General features: G+C 48.1%; 3 protein-coding genes and 1 pseudogene across 4 annotated transcripts; all 4 read left to right on the top strand.

The window, feature by feature from the left end:
- The first annotated feature begins 1,691 nt into the window (after positions 1-1,691).
- LOC123068281 (protein ROS1A) lies at positions 1,692-9,546 on the top strand. 2 transcript variants are annotated; one of them, XR_006431682.1, is made up of 18 exons: positions 1,692-1,848; positions 1,958-2,890; positions 3,502-3,592; positions 3,706-4,267; positions 4,971-5,050; positions 5,387-5,471; positions 5,564-5,649; positions 5,731-5,799; positions 5,890-5,926; positions 6,009-6,091; positions 6,675-7,097; positions 7,187-7,223; positions 7,329-7,442; positions 8,327-8,392; positions 8,485-8,599; positions 8,679-8,717; positions 8,789-8,930; positions 9,091-9,546. XR_006431682.1 is itself a non-coding variant. In XM_044490810.1 (17 exons), exons 1-17 carry the CDS (start codon positions 1,827-1,829, stop codon positions 9,251-9,253), a joined length of 3,003 nt encoding a protein of 1,000 aa, XP_044346745.1. In that variant the 5' UTR covers positions 1,692-1,826; the 3' UTR covers positions 9,254-9,546. The 2 variants fall into 2 exon arrangements, 1 of the variants encoding a protein (XP_044346745.1); XM_044490810.1 differs by lacking the exon at positions 8,789-8,930 and having other exon boundaries at positions 9,093-9,546.
- Positions 9,547-9,667: 121 nt separating this feature from the next.
- LOC123068282 (E3 ubiquitin-protein ligase EL5-like) lies at positions 9,668-10,703 on the top strand (annotated as a pseudogene).
- Positions 10,704-13,674: 2,971 nt separating this feature from the next.
- LOC123068279 (E3 ubiquitin-protein ligase EL5) lies at positions 13,675-14,624 on the top strand. The gene has a single exon (XM_044490809.1). It carries the CDS (start codon positions 13,718-13,720, stop codon positions 14,165-14,167), a length of 450 nt encoding a protein of 149 aa, XP_044346744.1. The 5' UTR covers positions 13,675-13,717; the 3' UTR covers positions 14,168-14,624.
- A 2,770-nt stretch (positions 14,625-17,394) lies between these two features.
- LOC123068278 (E3 ubiquitin-protein ligase EL5) lies at positions 17,395-18,211 on the top strand. The gene has a single exon (XM_044490808.1). The coding sequence runs from the start codon at positions 17,432-17,434 to the stop codon at positions 17,828-17,830; it is 399 nt and encodes a 132-aa protein (XP_044346743.1). The 5' UTR covers positions 17,395-17,431; the 3' UTR covers positions 17,831-18,211.
- The last annotated feature ends 522 nt before the right edge of the window (positions 18,212-18,733 follow it).

Genomic DNA, 18,733 nt, shown 5'->3' with positions numbered 1-18,733 from the left:
AGATTTATGCATTGTCCTGAACAACTCTCATAAAGGTCCAGAATGTCCCTCAAAGCCTCTGCCTCCTCCCTTTTAGCCTTAAGCAATAGCACAGAGTTGTCGGCAAATAAAAGGTGCGAGACCATCGGTGCAGTCGGGCAGATCTTTACGCCACCTATCCGGCCACTAGCTTTAGCATCATGTAACAACGCCGACAGCCCCTCTGCGCAGATGACAAAGAGGTACGGTGATGATGGGTCACCCTGTCGTAATCCTCGAGTGGGAGTGAACTGCTCTGTTAATTCTCCAGTGATCTTGATTTGATATCGCACAATGGTGACACAATTCATCACTAGATCAATCCAACGTGTACCGAACCCCAGCTTAAGAAGCATTGCCCGCAGGAAATCCCATTCAACTCTATCATAGGCCTTGCTCATGTCCGCCTTCATTGCTTCTATACCTTCTCCTCCTCTCTTCTTATTGAGAAGGACATGCGACAACTCATAGGCTATAAGCACATTGTCGGTGATGAGTCGACCGGGGACAAAAGCACTTTGGTTGTCTGAGATAATATCTGGGAGCACAAGTTTCAGCCTGTTCGCAATCACCTTGAAGCATAACTTATATACTACATTGCACAGACCGGTGGGCCTCAGGTCCTTGATTTTAGAAGGATTTTCACTTTGGGAATGAGCTGGCATTTGGCCCCCCCTTGAGGACCGAGATCACTTCATCCACCACCTTATTCCCCATAAAGTGCCAGTGTTTCTTGTACACAATTGAGGGCATCCCATCTGGCCCCGGGGCTTTGAGATCACCTATGTGGTCAAGCGCTGCTTTGACCTCCTCTCTGGACACTTCCGCTTCAAGGATGTCCCTCATAGCATCTGTTACGCGCGGTTGCACTTTGTTGAGAAGCTTGACCAAGTGGCTTCCTCCGGCGGAAGTGAAAAGATCCTGAAAAAATGAACACACATAGTTATTAAGCCTTTCTCCTTCCTTCACCTCCGTCCCATCTTCCTTCCTCAACATCTTGATTCTATTTGCTTTCTTCCTCGCCGACGCCACTGCCATGAAATAGCGCGTGCACTTGTTCCCATCTCTTAGCCAAGATACATGTGATAATTGTTTGGCTTTGGTGTTTTCCTTCTCTTCAAGGTCCTCCATCATACATCTCAGCCTCGCCTCCTCTCTTATTTTCTCCTCAGATACCGGAGCCCTCATGCATCTTTCTAGACTCTGGCGCGCTTTCTTCAGGCGGCTCTCCAACTCCCCCGCCACTTCCTCCCCCCACTTCCTCATCCTCCCAGCCACACTCCGCAACGCAGAAGCTACGTCTCCTCTTCCCTCCAAATAGCCTTATTCCCAAGCCCCTTGAACTTCGGCACTGCATCCCTCCTCTTTCAGCCACCAGGCCTCAAAGCGAAAACCATGGTCACCGCCCGCCATCCTTCTGCTCTCCTCTTGTGTGCAAACTATTACTGGTCTATGATCCGAATGCCGAGGAGCTCCATTGAGCACTGTGAACTCAGGGAACCATTCGCACCATGAGGAGTATTTTTGAAAGAATATGAAAAGTTCCCTTGATGAAAAAAATGTGTATTCCTATGTTTTGTATTGTGGGGCCACAGTCAACAGTCAGAGAGTCTAAAAAATTATTCTTTTCACGAGAAGAGTCCTGGTAGGATTCTAACAGAAGGTAAGATTTCAGTTAGAAACTCTTTGTTTATTTAGGAGATTTTCTAGCAAAGCGGATATCCCATTGTCACTGCTGCTGCCTTCCCAAGCTGCTCCTGCCTGCGCCGCAAGAGCGGAGCCGCCGCCGCCCCGCCCCGCCGGAGACGATGGAGGCAAGATCAGATCTTGGTGAGTGCATGCTGCCTAATCCCTTCTTCTTGATCGAATCTGAGGTCTGGGGGTAGGAAACGCCGCCAATCTCTGCGAATTTCTGATTTCATTGTCTCTGCTGGACCAGGGCCTGGATTGCTCATGCCGCCGGCGACCCCCGACAATGGCCGGCGGCCGCCGTTCGATTCCTCCACGGATGGCGCCTCCTCTTGCTCTCCCGCGGTCGCCCCCGCGTCGGCTGATTTGGGGGTGTTTGATAAGCACGGCTTCATCTACCTCAGTTCCCCCATTGGGGAACAGCCTCGATCTGTACCCGGCGCCACTGATGGCTGCGCAGCCACCGTGCAGACCTCCGATTCCTCCGACGAGATTGCGCCGCCAGGGGCTGGTTCCGCTCCTAGCGCTGCTGCTGCGACTCCTATCTTCATCCCCACCCCGGAGAAAGAGGAGAGCACCCATTGGAGGCCAAAGAAGAAGTCCACCAAGGGGGTGCCTCGGCTGAAGGTGATGAAGGATAAACACCCCAAGCCTGCCCGCACAACGCCGGCTAAGCCTCACAAGACGCCGGTGGCAAAAAAGGACGGCGGGGCTGGATCTGTTGGAGATGGCACTGATAATAAGCTATCAAAGCGCAAGTTAGACTTCGATCTGGAAGTCATTACGGGGAGTTTCGGCAGGGCCAAGCTGATGGCCAATCTGCGGCTCCTTGCAGAGGTTAACAATATTTCAAGTGCGACGAAGACGAAGAAAAAGAAAGCAAGTGGCGACTGGGCCATTGTTCCTTACCAGAATGCTGCTCCGACTGATGCGTCCTGCTCTACTTTGGTCCCATTTGGGGGTTTGGGTGGCCACGGAAATCACTCGAATCAAGTGCGGCCCAAGGTGCTAGGCCTTGATGTTGAGACATTGCGAGTGTGTGGCGTTCTGACCAAGTGGGAAGAGATTGACAGTGAAAGTTTCGAAGGGGTTGATATCGGCAGCGGGCCTGGATGGAATGAAACTCGGCGGGATTATAAGAAGCGTGTGGATTGGTTTATTGCGACCGTAAAGGATTTATTCGGTAATGATCCTGGCTCATTCCCTTCTCTCTGTCTTCATTTCTGCAGCGTGCAATAAGGAAAAGAAGATGACATATTAAGTGAAATGCACTTCCATGCCAAAGTGGAAAATAAATACATGAAAAGTAAGAAGCGTAGCATTGCCTTTGATAAACCTGAAGCTTTTCTCACAAAGAATAAAAAACTTGAAGTTTTGAAAACTCCTACAGACATATCAGGTGAGTCAGGTCAGCCATTAGTCACTTGATGTCTTCTGTGGAGAAACAATTTAATCGATAGTTTTTTAGTGTCTATACATTGGGTAGTTCAATGGAGAAACAAAAATAATCCGGCATTAGGTATTTGATAGTGGCACTTGGTTCCAGTTTTTCTCTCATGCAGGCGAAAGCGTAGGACTTTGAACAATGTTGTACCTGTTGCTAATTAGTACCGAGTTCCAAAAAAAAAAACAGGTGAAAATGAATATTTCGTGATATATAATGAGCAGTATAGCCCTTGCATCCACAGTAAACATGTGGATGATGGATCAAATAAGTTTTTTACAACCCTCTGCTTATATATGAAATACACAAGTTCACATTGGATTCTAAGTTTTGAACTGCTTTTGTGTCAGGTCCCAGAGAATATTCTCGATGGGGAGGATCCGTAATTGATTCTGTGGTTGGTACTTTCCTGACACAAAATGTTGCTGACCATTTATCAAGGTAATATAGTAGAGAATGTGGTCTTTGCTTGCATGCTTGTGCTGGCACTGATAAACATTTTTTGAACATCATATGCACTTTTGATTACTAATTGTTTTTGTATGAACATACAGCAATGCTTTTATGATCCTGGCAGCAAAATTTCCTATGAATAAGAGGAAGGGTAATGCTGAAGAATGTTCATATGTACCTCTGTCAACAGTTGACGTCAAAGAAAACTTGAATTTGACTAAAGCACATGATGCTGGTGATTCTACCAATTCAGTTTTTACCAATCCCATTGATTGCGAGGAAGTTGGTTACGGTGAGGAGGTAAAAGGAAACTATGGTCAAGACTACAAAACAATTATGGAGAAGTTCCTAGCTATTATTAAAGAGAAAGACATCTCTACCTGGGAGAAGGATGATCTTTTGAACTTAGTCAAGGATAAATCTGGAAAACCAATATGCACTGAAAACACCTTAAGAAAGTTCATAGCCACGCTGCGGGTGGAAGATACTGCTCACTGGGATAAGTTACGGGATGAAGCATATAGAAAAGGATATGATAACGGAAGCAAAACTAGAATAACTGACAAAGTAAATTGGGAAGCTGTACAGCAGGCCTCATTTGTTGACGTTGCAAAGTGCATTGCAGGCAGGGGACAACATTACCTTCTCGCATTGCGGATACAGGTATGTGATCACGGGATACACTGTCTTACTTAACTCTATAATACGGCCCCAACATTTCTGTACCAAGAATGTGTTTCTAAATACCTTTCTCCTGAAAAAAATGAATGTTCTCATCTTTTGTACTCCCTCCCATCCATAATAACTGTCAGCAAAATTTATGTAAGCAGACTTTCATATATGTTGTAGTGTCAAAAAACGTCTTACATTATGGGACGGAGGGAGTAGTCAGTAATATGTTTGATTACCAAGTTGTTTGTTGTTCTGTAACATCTACTTTGGAATATTGAAATTTTCGGCTCGGCTAAGAAAAAAATGATGGAAGTATGAACTGTCAGCTACATTGGAACTCTTTATTTTCCATGCAATTAATGTATTGTCCGATTCACGCAATCACTACTTGTATAGTACTCCCTCCGTCCCATAATGTAAGACGTTTTTTCACATCACACTATTTTAAACAGCGGTTTTGAGTGAAACATCATTTTATTATTTGACTAATATCCATACTCCCATCACTAGTAACATATTTTGTCCGAATCACTCAATCACTACTTGTATAACATTTTTTTAACAGCAGTTTTGAGTGAACCATCATTTTATTATTTAACTAATATTCATATTCCCACCACTAGCAACATATTTCTTCAATTCTTGTTTTCTGCATTTTACGCAAGAGCTGAAAGTATTATTTGACCTTCTACAGGCATTTCTCACGCGCATAAAGAAAGATCATGGAAGCTTTGACCTGGATTGGCTTAGATGTCTACCACGAGAAAGCGCAAAGTATGGCCATATATTTCACAAAACATATGCTGCAGTTAGTTACATCACCATTTTAGTGTTCTTTGTTTTAATGGTGCTGAACTATCAAGAAATAGCTGCATAACGATATTGTCCCTATTTTTAGATGTTCAATTTTCTTGCATTTATAAATAAATATAACCATGCAGCAATTTACTCTCAGAAACTTTAGTAGATTGGAGGAATATCATGGTACTTGTGGTAGGGAACTGCTAGCAGGCTGGATAAAATAAGAAACTAATATTTGTTCAGAGCTACATAAAATCTGCATGCTCAGTGGAATTATATCACTCATATCTTTTTTTTTCTGGGCATTAGAAAATACCTACTCAGCATAAATGGACTTGGAGCTAAAAGTGTCGACTGCATACGTCTTTTGTCACTGGAGCATAAAGCATTCCCAGTAAGTTATTTTTTGTTTCTTAAAAACAAATCAAATTCTGTCAGGTGAATGCATTTTAAATCAAAGCTGTGATCGCACTCCACTCCTTTCAGGTTGATGTCAACGTAGCTCGCATAGTCACAAGGCTACAATGGGTTGAACTGCAATGCTGTTCTGAGGAGTTTCATTCGGTTGACCTGTAAGATTTTTGCACCTGAATATGTGAATAACTAGCTATGATTGACAACCCAGTTCTTATGCCTACTTTCCTTTCTTGAAGATATCCACTCATGCAGGATGTGCAGAATTACTTATGGCCTCGACTATGTACTATTGACAAAGAAAAATTGTAAGTCCTGATCATTTGAAATGTATCAACATTCTTTATGTAACTTTTAGAATTTTAGTAGACACATCTGACGAATATGTAAAATAATAGGTATGAACTACACTGTCTCATGATAACTTTCGGAAAGGTATTTGCTCCACAAAAGTGATTAATAAAATTTATGATGGTTTAGCTACAAATGTTTTATGGTGGATGCTTCCATTATGCAGGTAATTTGCACAAAAGTAGATCCAAATTGCAATGCTTGCCCATTCCGTGGGGACTGCAGGTACTACAAAAGTAAACTTACCAGGTATGTTCACATGTTGCAAACTTATTTAGAGCTTATTTCAGCAACACACCGAGATATTGTTATTATGGTACGTAGTGAACTCTTGCAACCACAACAACTAAGCCTTTAGTCCCAATCAAGTTGGGGTAGGCTAGAGCTGAAATCCATAAGATCTTGAAACCAACTCATGGTTCTGGCACGTGGATAGCTAACTAACTCGCACCCCTGTCCATGGCTAGTCCTTTGGTGATATTCCAGTCCTTCAGATCTCTCTTTACGGACTCCTCCCATGTCAAGTTTTGTCTACCTTTTTTTTGCGGATGCTGTTTAAATTTGAGTAGCTGCCATCGAACTAGGTAGTATTGTGACATTGGTGTTTATGTAGCTAACTATTATTGATATTCAAGTGCTATGTCTTAAACAAAGGATTGGAAATTACTAGTGAAGTAAAACCTTTTAGAAGGTGCAATATACAAAGATGATTACTCATATAAGATTTGTGTCTTTCTTGTAGAGACGATATTTGCATGGTGAACTTTTTATTTTGTTGATTTGGACTAATTTTAGATTGAAGCACGGAATACTAACATTTGCTTGTTATCAGACCATTACTTCCTCCTGCAGAGGAGCATGTGCGTGGTGGTGAAGAGAAAACAAGTATAGTTACTTCTGAAAGACTGTTGTCAAATGGTAGCTCCATACCAAGTCATCAAATCGAAGAAAGCAGGACTGCTGGCAGACAACCCTCCCGCAGCTGTGAGCCCATTATTGAGATGCCACCAAGTCCCGAATATGAATATGAAGCACTTGATGAGCAAGAATATCCCAATGAAGATGATCTTGTTGATATTGAAGATATTATGTCAGGAGTACACTACGACGTTGAAATAAATCTGTGTTCAAACAAGCCTACGGTGAGCAATTGCTCTTGGACACCAAATCGTGGAAAAGATTTGGCATTGAGCAATTCACAACATACAAGCAGGAAAATGAAACACATAGGGCGTCTTAGGACAGAGCACCTTGCGTACGTAATAATATACTTTCCTGATATATTGAGCTTTTGTCCTCAGAAATCGGCAGTGCCCCACTAAGATTGCATATTTGTTACTACAGGTATGTGCTCCCAGACGGTCATCCATTGTTGGAAGAGGTATGTTGTATGCCATGATGCCTTATCTTTGTACTACAATTATGAGGTAGTATGTTTTACTATTACAATGATGTTGATTAATAATTTGACTGATATGTCTTCCAGTTTGAAGAGCGAGTTCCAGAAGATCCATCTCCTTATCTCCTGGTTCTTCATCCTTGTCCTGACAATCCTCCTCCTGGTGCTGTCCAGAACTGCATGGTGAAGGGCACAATTCTGGTGAGTAATCACTTGCTCAGAGTGTACTTTACTTTTGTAAAATATATGTAAACTTGATGCAGAAAATAATATTATTTTTCTCAAGGAACAGAGTTAATATTAAGAAGAGTCAAGAGTCAATAGATTAGGAACGTTGAGGTATGCAACTATGCATGAAACAAAGTTGATACAAGTAGCTAGGAATGATCTAAACTATACTTAATTTCTCCAATTCAGCTGCTTTGCTGATCTTTAAGGGGTAGCTCATACATCATAATAGTATATATGATTTCGTTAACTTTTGATGGCAGTAACCAAAAGTTATCCAAGTTGGATTCTATAGTTAACCAATTTTCATTCTGTTTGTGTCACCATCCACCTTTACTTTATTAATAGAAAAGTCAGGTACATTCAATTGTCGACATCTCTAAGAAACTAAAACATAAGGTGCAGTAAGTTCAAATTATTGAGTTTCGTCACTTCCATGCATCAACCATCTCATACTAAAAGCCGAGAATATACAAATCAACCGGCCAGCATCGGCCTAACTACCGTTTTCCCAGCCGTGGCCATACAAATCTAGCACAATTTGAAATTCACTGCAACTCTAATAAATTCTTGTTGGGCTTTTTTTTGTCATTTGTATGAACTCATCCACAACCCTGATTATCTGAGAGCAATATTTTTCTCTGTTATTGTACCATTAAGCTATTCTCACTTGATAATGATGGTCATGTGGAATAATTTGGTTATAATTATGCGCGTCTCTTTGTGCCCTGCACCATGTAATTATAGTGCTTAGTTTTGACCGAAATCAGACATATGATATGAACCCTCTAGCATATATTACAATATGAGTAAATCTTTTATCCTTATTTTCGATTGGTGCATACATGAATGAGCAGATACCCTGTCGAACAGCATCCACAGGAAACTTCCCATTGAACGGTACCTACTTTCAGGATCATGAGGTGCGCAGACTGCCATATTTTACGCTGTTAATTTCTGACAATTCTAGACCAAATTGGCTAGAGACTAACTTTTCAACTAAACCCCTTTGCAGGTCTTTGCAGATGACTCATCTAGCCGTCTTCCAATAGTCTTCTCTAGTGAGTGTCTCAACGATCTGGGGAAATGCATTGTATATTTTGGCTCATCAATACACTCTATCACAAAAGGTAGCTTATTGTTGAACTGTGAATGTGTTGAAATTGTTTACTGATGAGTGATATTAACTGGCGTACTAATCAATCTCAGGTCAAACAAGACAAGACATTGAAGACTGCTACAAGAAAGGTAAAGAGTGCTTGCCATTTTCTTCTCTTCTTCGTTAGTTTATTTGTCACTGATGGGCTAAGGGTCTTCAGATATTGAAAAGGATGGACGCTTTTGCTCTCATAAAATGCCTAACATGGACCATTGTGAGAAAAAAAAAATCCTGCAAAATCACAAGTGAAATCAGCGCCCCGCTGACAGTTTTGGGGATGAAAGTTGCTTTGCAGAATCACAAGTAAAGAAGCTGAGACGCGAGGCAGTGTAACTTTGCTAATAAACTAGCTTTGAAAGATCATTTGTGAATCCCCCGCTACCCACAAATTAAGCTGCGATGCGATATGTGGCGCCTTTTCTCATGTGATCGTATTTCATACTGCGTGCTGTGATCTCTTGCAGGATATGTGTGCATAAGAGGGTTCGACCGGCGGACGAGATCCCCGAGGCGACTACGCGCCGCATTACATTCCATCAACGAAAAGAAAGAGGACGGCAGCAAACATAAGGAAAGCGCGGGGCTGGGGAAGAGCAATGAGCAGAAGGCGCCTTCGACAAATTAGGAATCACGTAACATCTACTCCCTCTGAGTATAAAGTTAGTACAAAGTTGAGTCATCTATTTTGGAACGGAGGGAGTAAAATCTAATCTGGGGCATGGAGTAGATTCGATGTTGCCTGACACCGATGGTAGCTGGGGTGAAGCTAATGTGGTTAGTGTAGTTCTCTGGTTGTCTTAGTATAGGGCTAGTGAGAAATGTAGCTGGATGGAGCGGTTAGAGCGATTGCAGATGTAAATCATGATTTGTATTTTTTTTATTAGGAAGAGTAAATAATTGGGGAGCCCTTGCCAGTCATGTGTTACCTGTTTTCTCTCCCTTTGTGTCTCCTTCATACTGCAAAACAAATCGAAGCCGTTTATCTTCATGTTTGTGCCGGTGCGGGTTGCAATGAATCGTTGACCTCTTCACACCAAAACTCCCTCCGCGTGCATACATAGATGCTCATGTTCACTCATCAGGCAACGCGGAACTATTAATCAACGACCGAGACCTGGACACCGACCACAGGGCCGCCCCGCCATGGACTCGTCGGCGTCGCGCTGGGCCGCGCCCGCCGTGTCGGCTGCCGGCGTGCTCGCCTCGGCGGTCATCTTCCTGCTGTGCATGACGTTCGCCCTCGCGCTCATCTTCCTCCACCATCGCTACTTCAGCACCGGCGTCGCGCTCAGCGGTCGTCGTCGTCGGGCGCGTGTGCGGAGCGCCCGGACGGCGGGTCCGCCTGCCAGGGGCGTCGACCCGGAGCTGCTGCGGTCGCTGCCGGTCACGGTAATACCGCGCCGCGGGCGACGTCGGATTGGTGGACTGCGCGGTGTGCCTGGCCGGGCTCGAGGACGGGGAGGAGGCGAGGTTCCTGCCCGGGTGCGGCCACGGGTTCCACGCCGGGTGCGTCGACAGGTGGCTGGCGGCCCACACCACCTGCCCGCTCTGCCGGGTCACTGTCGCCGGCAGGCCCGAGGCTTCGACGTCGACGAGTCTCCCTCACGTACCGTCGGAGCCGGCCAACTACGCAGCGAGCCTGCCGCTGCCGGCGAGTGTGCTGCTCGGGGTCTCAGACCAGGCCACGCTGGGCGCGGTGACCGTGGCCACTGACGGAGTGCTGGTGATCGACGTTCCGGAGCCAAGGATGGTGGCAGCGACGACCCCGCGCGACGCGTCCAAGTCTCCCGGCGTGGCCGGGCTGAGGTCGGTGAAGAGGCTGTGGAGCTTCGGGAGGCAAGGGCCGTCGGGGTCCACCACGCCCTGCGCCGGCGGCAGCGCAACGGCAGACGTAGAGCGGGGCATTGGCATCGCCTGCGCAACCCCGTAGCGTTGAGCCGCCATCGCCAGGAATTGCCACCGGCCAGAGATCAGCTCGATCCAATGCCTAAGCTATGTAGTACTGTACATATTTACACATGGAGGTATAGGACGTAGCCACATAGACATTCTTTTAAAAGATGATTAGTACTCCCTCTATTAACTAATGTAAGAGTGTTTAGATCACTGCAGAGGGAGTACTCAGATAGCTACGATGATGTTGATGTTCTTCGACAGCTATCAATCCAGCAGAAAATAAGGAGTAAAAGAAATAAGGAGTAAAAGTTATTCCTCAGACTGAGAGTCACCAGCTCCATAGTCGTCCATACGTGTGTGATCGTTTACTTGCTGCTCTACTAGGTCTTCCTATGAGAGTGGTTATAATTGTTTTCCTGGTCTTCCTAGAGCCTTTCCAGGACACATCATCTAGCAGCAAATTTATTTTTAACAACTCCGCTATGTGTACACACTGCCTCCCGGGTCGCTCGCGCGAGCGACTCCGGAGGCCCCAACCCTAGATCGAGCGAGCAGCCGTTTTCCCCCTCCCTCCCCCGGCCGCCGCCGCCGCCGGTGCCGGCGGTGGCGGCCACGCCAGCGGGAGAGGACGGCGCGCCTCGACGGTTCCCCTTCGCGCGGAGGCGGGTTGTCCCATGGGCGGTGTGGGTGGCGGTGTGGGCAGTGGCGCGGCGTCGCCGGCACACGGGAGGAGGCGCGGAGGAGCGGCGGACCTGGCGGAGAAGGGCAGCCATGTGCTGGTGGCGGACGGGCTCGACAACGTGCTAGAGGTGGCGGCGCGAGCTACATGCCGGGTTGGTGGCGGCGCTTCGATGGCTCGGCTAGGCGGGTGCTCCTGGCGAGCAGCAAGCGGCCGACCACCTGTGGGCCGTGTGGTGAGCGGCGGAGCTCTCCTAGTGGTGCCGGCGTAATGCTGTCCACAGTGGGGCTGGTCAGATTTGGGCGTTTCGGGTCCGATCTGGGCCCTTGGTGCTGGGGTCCTTGCAAGGCCGTCCCTTGGAGTAGGTGACGGCCGTCACGGACGGTCCTGGCCCTTGCTGGAGGTGTGGAGTGGCTGCTGTTCTTCGGCCATGTCAGGTCAGATCTGGCGCGTCGGATGGCTCCCGGTCGGGTGCTGCCGGAGGCTGGTTCACGACGGGATGCTCGACGGGGCTCCCCTGGATCTGCACGAGGGTTGCAGTGGGAAGTGGATGTGGGTGGTGCGCTGATTTCGTCGGAGGCGGCAGCGCATGCGCAGCCATGGAGGCGGCGGCGCCGCGAGGCTCGACTAGGTAGGGCCTTGGCGAGCAGCGGGCGCCCGACCACCTACGTGTGAGGTGCCGGCGGTGATGCCTCGGTAAAGTTGGCGTCGAAGTGTGGTTGATGGTGCGTGTCAGATCCATCTGTGTGGCAGTCCCTAGGTGTGGGTGAAGGCCATCGCGACGGATCTGGTCCCTGCATCGATTGGTGGTTGCTGTGGTTCCTAGTGTGCTGAAGGTGGTGGCTTGAGGTGTGCTTCCTCGGCAGTGATGTGTGGCTCCGGCTGCAAGTGGTCGCGGTGTTGGCGGTGAGAGACATCTTTCGGGGCTGGCCGGAATCTTGGAGGCGTGGAAATGTGCAATGCTACGGATGAAAATTCTATTCGGCCTTGGTTGGACCGGCGTCGATGGCACCCGTGGGTGTTATTCCCCTTCCTGGAGGCGTCGCCGAGTGTAGCGCCATTTTCCACATTGCCTTGTATCAGCAACCATCTCCGGGGCGAAAGCCTTGATTCGTAGGATCGACACGATGACGGCGTCTTCTGACGTTATTTATCTGTTGGGAGCTTCGTGCTAGGAGATAAGAGGCCCTAGGTTGCGCTCCTCCGGCGTGCACCCCTGCCTGGACCGTTCTTCTCTGGCGCTATGTACGGTCGTCGCTGGCTCTACCAAGGAAGCTGGAGTTGCTGTTCTTCGGTGATCACCAGCGTCGGGTGAGACACGGCGAGGCTTTCGGTTTTGGGTAGGCTCTTGTATGTCGTAGTGTGTAGTCGTGTGTGGTTGTCCTTGTTTGTGTCGGGTGTGGAGTTGTGCTACGCTCGTTGTTCACAGCGAGAGGTAGATGTGGTTGTATGGCTCTATTTCTCTCCTTCTATAAAGCTAAGGTACGCAATTTGCGTACCCTTAAAAAAAACTCCGCTATGTGAGACAGTAGGTTCACCTATCAGGTGGCTCCACCTCAGCATGTGCGGCTATGCATCTCTCTAGTATTTTAGATTCCTTTATCTGAATTTTCATGTATTTTCAAATATATTTGATGGGCTCCATCAGTGTTTTTTTGAAGAACAAAGATGTTTTCCAGGTATTTTTTGCAAAACTCGGAAAAGAGCCAGGTGTCTGATATTTGGCGTTTTTATTCAAATCTGTTCAGTCATTTCATTGGCATTCCAAGAAAGTCACTTTTTAACCTTTTGAATTATTTTAGTGACACTTTATTGGAATACAAAGTTAGAGACTCGCTTGTCGCTGAAACACTACCCGACCTCGGTCTGCCTTTGTTGGAGAGGTGAGCTTGGATCATCCTCCCAAACGGGAACGGCGAAGAGGTCGATGGCTCCCTTGAGAGGGTAATGATACAATGCGTCATCACCGCAGAGTCCAACTAAGCGGACATGGGTTTTCACCTGGAGCACAAGCAAGGGGAGGAAGGGAAGAACCGCGACGGTGCCCCAGGAGAGGCGCGACACTAGCAGGCATAACCGCTGCTGATGCCGAAGTGCTGAGCTTTTGCTTGGTACCTTCCCCGTCCTAGGCCCTGCCCGCCGCCCTTCTTTTTACCGGCCGGCCCATTCCGCTTTTGCAAGTTTTGCAACACGGGAGCGGGGAAGACTGAATCATAGGCCAGTTGCAGCTTGAAAACTTGGACAAGCGAGGAGAGGGCGACGTTTGATAAAAACCTGCGAATTCGCACGCGAGCTCCCTGTTGCATGGACTGTTGACCCGTCGTCACGCATACGGGTTGCTCCACTCGGACTGTTGACCCGTCGTCATGCGCGCGTCGGTTCCAGCTTCTTTCTCCCCTCTTCCATCCATCCATGTCCCTCCCTCCGCGTCCGCATCCGCATGCATACATATACGAGTGACCTGGGGATGGAACGGACCGCATCGATCTTCACTCACCGAGCCACACGCATGTCATGGACCCGTTCCACGGCATACTCATCGCGGCGGCCATCCTCGTGCTGTTCCTCATCTTCGTCGTCTTCCCGCTCAGCTTCCTCCGCTACTACTACTTCAGCACCGGCGCCGCCGAGGTGCCCGCGCCGAGGGGCGTCGGCCCGGAGCTGCTGGGCTCGCTGCCGGTCACGGTGTACCGCACGGCGGACCACGTCGGGGTGGTGGAGTGCGCGGTGTGCCTGGCCGGGCTCCAGGACGGGGAGCAGGCGAGGTTCCTGCCCTGCTGCGGCCACGGGTTCCACGCCGGGTGCATCAGCGTGTGGCTGGCGTCCCGCTCCACCTGCCCGCTCTGCCGGGTCACAGTCATCGGCAAGATTCCCGACGCGCTTAGGCCGACGAGTCTCCCTCCCACACTGCAGGAGCCGGCGAATTACGCCGGGAACCTGCCGGCGAGTGTGCTGAACTGCTGATGCTCGGGATTTCAGACCAGGCCACGCTCCGCGCGGTGACCGTGACCTCCGATGGAGAGGCAGCTCCGCCCTTGCAACGGCAGCGCAGCGGTGCTGGTGATTGATATTCCGGGGTCAAAGTCAAGGATGGTGGCGCGACGAGTCCAAGTCTCCGGGCATGTTCAAGAGGCTGTGGAGCTTCGCGAGGCAAGAACCGTCGGCGTCCACTACGGCCTGCTCCGGCGGCAGTGGCATCGGAACAGGCAGCAGATGTAGAGCGGGTAGCATCACCTGTGCTGTGCATGCAACCCCGAGAGCTCCGGTGCAGGTGAAGCATAGAGCCGGGATTGTCACCGGATGTGCCGCCCAGAGATCAACTCCAGTGCCCAAGCTCTTCACATATTTGCATGCTGGTATATATGGGACATAGATATCCTTTTAAAGATTCAGTAACAAATATATAGGTTATTTTCTGATAGATAATCGCCTAAGCAGAAAATTAGTAAAAGTTATTCTTCCAGCCCAAGAATTAGTAGCTCCATGCGTGCTTGATCGTTTTACTCACTGACCTTCTAGACCCTCTCACGTCACTTTTAGAGCATCTCCAACAGACGCGTGGTAGCGCGGCACGCTAAAAAAGTTTTGCAGTGCTAAAATAATGTTTTTTGTATTATCAGACGCACAAAAACATGGCGTCCAACCCAACGGCCCCACATCCAGCAGCCCACACGCACAAGCCGGTATCCCAAATTTGTAACCCCACAGCCCGTGTATGTTAAAGTTACAACTTCATTTTTGTACGAGCTCTATTTACAGTTTCTGCTGGAGCGCTGTGTTTTGTCTCTCGCGCGTCAAATAGGCTTTTTTTTTTCAGCGCGTGGCTTATTAAGTGCGTTTGTTGAAGATGCTTTTAGGACACGTCGCTTAGCGGCAAAGTCATTTTCCAACGGCTCTGCTACGTGGATGAATTGGATTTAGCAATCAGGTGGCTCGAGCTCAGTATATGTGGCTATGTGGTGGAGTATTTCGGATTCCTTTTATCTCATTATCCATGCATTTAGGAATCTATCTAATGTGTCCCATCAACGTTTTTTTATCTTCTAAATGAAATGTTTCCAAAGTAATTTTACAACAATTCCACAAAGAGTCAGATATGTTATTTTTGCACATGGAGGTATAGGACATAGCCACATAGACATTCTTTCAAAGATTAGTACTCAGATCGCTACGATAATGTTGATGTTCATCGATAGCTATCAATCCAGCAGAAAATGAGGAGTAAAAGTTATTCCTCAGACTGAGAGTCACCAGCTCCATAGTCGTCCATACGTGTGTGATCGTTTACTTGCTGGTCTACTAGGTCTTCCTATGAGAGTGGTTATTCTACCATGCAAGGATGTTCCATGCATGGATCCACGATTGCTTTGAGATTTGTGCTATTTTTTGTTTGTTGTTAAAATATACTCCCTCCGTTTCAAAATAGATGACTCAACTTTGTGCTAACTTAGCACAAAGTTTTTTTTTGCGGGAAACTTAGCACAAAGTTGAGTCATTTATTTTGGAACGGAGGGAGTATCTCATTTCAAAATGTCTGGTTAGGTTGTTTTTCTCTTGTTTCAACATGTATCATCATGTCTCATTATGAACCAATAGAAAAATGCACTTGTTTTGGATCAGGTTTGCTGATACACGAAGACACACAATGAACGTTCAGGTACACCTTGAAACGAGAAGAAAAAACACAATGTAATGATTTGAAATAAAAAATACATCTAAAAACTGTAGTAAAAAAGTAGCACGAATCTTAAAGCAACCACATACGAAGGATACATACACGGGATATTAGAATTGTTTTTTGGTCTTCCTAGAGCCTTTCTAGGACACATCATCTAGCAGCAGATTGATTTTTAACAACTCCACTATGTGATACTGTAGGTTCACCTATCAGGTGGCTCCACCTCAGCATGTGCGGCTATGCATCTCCCTAGTGTTTTAGATTCCTTTATCTGAATTTCCATGTATTTTCACATATATTTGATGGGCTCCATCAGTGTTTTTTTGAAGAACAAAGATGTTTTCAAGGTATTTTTTGCAAAACTCGAAAAAGAGCTAGGTGTCTGATATTTGGCAATTTTTATTCAAATCTGTCCAGTCATTTCATTGGCATTCCAAGAAAGTCACTTTTTAACATTTTGAATTATTTTAGTGACACTTTATTGGCTAAAAGTTAGAGACTCGCTTGTGTTGAAACACTACCCGACCTCGGTCTGCCTTGGATCATCATCCCAAACTGGAACGGCGAAGAGGTCGATGGCTCCCTTGAGAGGGTAACGACACAATGTGCCAGCGTCATAGAGTCCAACTAAGCGGACATGGGTTTTCACCTGGAGCGCAAGCAAGGGAAGGAAGGGAAGAACCTCGGTGGTGCCCCCAAGAGAGGCGTGACACTAGCAGGCGTCACCACAGCTGATGCCAAAGTGCTGAGCTTTTGCTTGGTATCTTCCCTGTCCCAGGCCCCGCCCGCCTCGTCCGCCACCCTTTCTTTTGACGGTCGGCCCGTTCAGATTTTGAGGCGGCTGACTTGCCATGTTGCCGAATTGATCTTCCGAGTGGCCACCTATTCCGGATCCTCTACCTCCATCGTCTCCGGTAGCTTCTTGTACGGGTCCATGCGTCAGCGTGGTGAAAAGGACGGAAATTTGTGGGCGGGGGGTGCCACGGTGTCGGAGAGGATGAAGAAAGGGGGGGGGGGGGGGGGGTGCCGCGGAAATAGACCGCTACAATGCGCGGGCACCATGCAGCATCTGAACAACTCAGTCCGAACGTTTGTGAACGATTTAGGGGGTCATGCTGGAATCTAACGCTGCAAGTTTGCACCACGGGAGCGGGGATCTCCGGCGTCTTCAAAACGAGTGGACTGGTCACGATTTTGAATGAATCATATACCAGGTGCAAATTGGAAATTTGGACGAGGACAGACCTGATCCTATGGAGAGTGTGTCGTGTCGTGTGGTATAAAAAACCCTGCGAATCTTCCCAGCTGCATGCGTGGACTGTTGACCCGTCGTCACGCATACGGATTGCTCCATTTGGACTGTTGACCCGTCGTCATGCGCGCGGTTCCATGCAGCTTCTTTCTCCTCTGTTACTTTCATCCATCCACCATGTCAACGTCGCTCACCTCCCCACTGTGCTCCCACCGCATGCATACATATACCGATATACGAGTGACCTAGTGATGGAACGGAGCGCATCTTCACTCGCCCAGCCACACGTACGCATGTCATGGACCCGTTCCTCACCGCGGCGGCCTTCCTCGCGCTGTTCCTCATCTTCGTCGCCCTCCCGCTCATCTTCCTCCGCCACTTGTTCAGCACTGGCGTCCCCGAGGTGGCCGCGGCGAGAGGCGTCGGCGCAGAGCTGCTGGGCTCGCTGCCGGTCACGGTATACCGCGCGGCGGACCACGTCGGGGTGCTGGAGTGCGCGGTGTGCCTGGCCGGGCTCCAGGACGGGGAGCAGGCGAGGTTCCTGCCCCGCTGCGGCCACGGGTTCCACGCCGGGTGCGTCGACACATGGCTGGCGTCCCGCTCCACTTGCCCGCTCTGCCGGGTCACCGTCGACGGCAAGCCCGACGCGCTTACGCCGACGAGTCCCCCTCCCGTCGGGAACCTGCTGGCGAGGTGAGCCTGACCTCTGACGGAGGCCGCTCCGCGCTTGCCACAGCGGAAGTGATGGTGATCGACGTTCCGGAGTCAAGTCAAGGATGGTGATCGTTGAAGAGGCTGTGGAGCTTCGGGATGCAAGGACCGACGGGGTCGGCTCCGCCCTGTTCCGGCGGCAGCGGCAGCCGAACAGGCAGCAGATGTAGAGCGGGTAGCATCACCTGCGCAACCCCGAGAGCTCCGGTGTAGGTGTAGCATAGAGCAGGAATTGTCACCGGATGTGCCGCCCAGAGATCAACTCCAATGCCCAAGCTCTGCACATTTTTGCATGCTGGTATGAGACATAGATATTCTTAGATTCATTAAAAAGAATGATATTCACCAGCCCAAGAATTAGTAGTTCCATGCGTGTTTGATCGTTTACTCACTAAGCTTCTGCTCCCTCTTATATTTCTTTACGGTGGGAGTAATTTTTTTTTGGCTTCTAGACCCTCTCACGTCATTTTTAGGACACGTCGCTTAGTGGCAAAGTCATTTTCCAACGGCTCTGCTATGTGGAGGGATCGGATTTACCAATCAGGTGGCTCGAGCTCAGCATATGTGGCTAGGTGGTGGAGTATTTCGGATTGCTTTTATCTAATTATCCATGCATATTTTGGAATCTATCTAATGTTTCCTGGAAAAAAAAGGGAATCTATCTAATGTGTCCCATCAACATTTTTATCTTCTAAATGAAATGCTTTCAAAGAAATTTTTACCACAATTCCGCATGAGACAGATATTTTTATTATTTTTATTCAATTTTGTTCAATTCTTTTACGGAAATGTTAACGCCCACACGTGTGGGCGTTTGCATCTCGTCCACACGCTGGATCCGCGTCCGTTTGTGAGCGCATGAATCTTGGCATGTTTCTAGTGCCATGTA

The sequence above is a fragment of the Triticum aestivum genome, chromosome 3B, assembly GCF_018294505.1.
Source record: "Triticum aestivum cultivar Chinese Spring chromosome 3B, IWGSC CS RefSeq v2.1, whole genome shotgun sequence".
NCBI classification, from domain to species: Eukaryota; Viridiplantae; Streptophyta; class Magnoliopsida; order Poales; family Poaceae; genus Triticum; species Triticum aestivum.
This window is presented reverse-complemented; position numbering and strand designations above follow the sequence as displayed.

Excerpts from the sequence above, each read along its gene's own strand:
- LOC123068278 (XM_044490808.1), top strand. The coding sequence starts at position 17,432 with ATGGACCCGTTCCTCACCGCGGCGGCCTTCCTCGCGCTGTTCCTCATC.
- LOC123068279 (XM_044490809.1), top strand. The coding sequence starts at position 13,718 with ATGGACCCGTTCCACGGCATACTCATCGCGGCGGCCATCCTCGTGCTG.
- LOC123068281 (XM_044490810.1), top strand. The coding sequence starts at position 1,827 with ATGGAGGCAAGATCAGATCTTG. Across the intron at positions 5,650-5,730 it reads GAGTTTCATTCGGTTGACCT|ATATCCACTCATGCAGGATG; the intron begins GTAAGATTTTTG and ends CCTTTCTTGAAG. Across the intron at positions 8,600-8,678 it reads AATACACTCTATCACAAAAG|GTCAAACAAGACAAGACATT; the intron begins GTAGCTTATTGT and ends AATCAATCTCAG.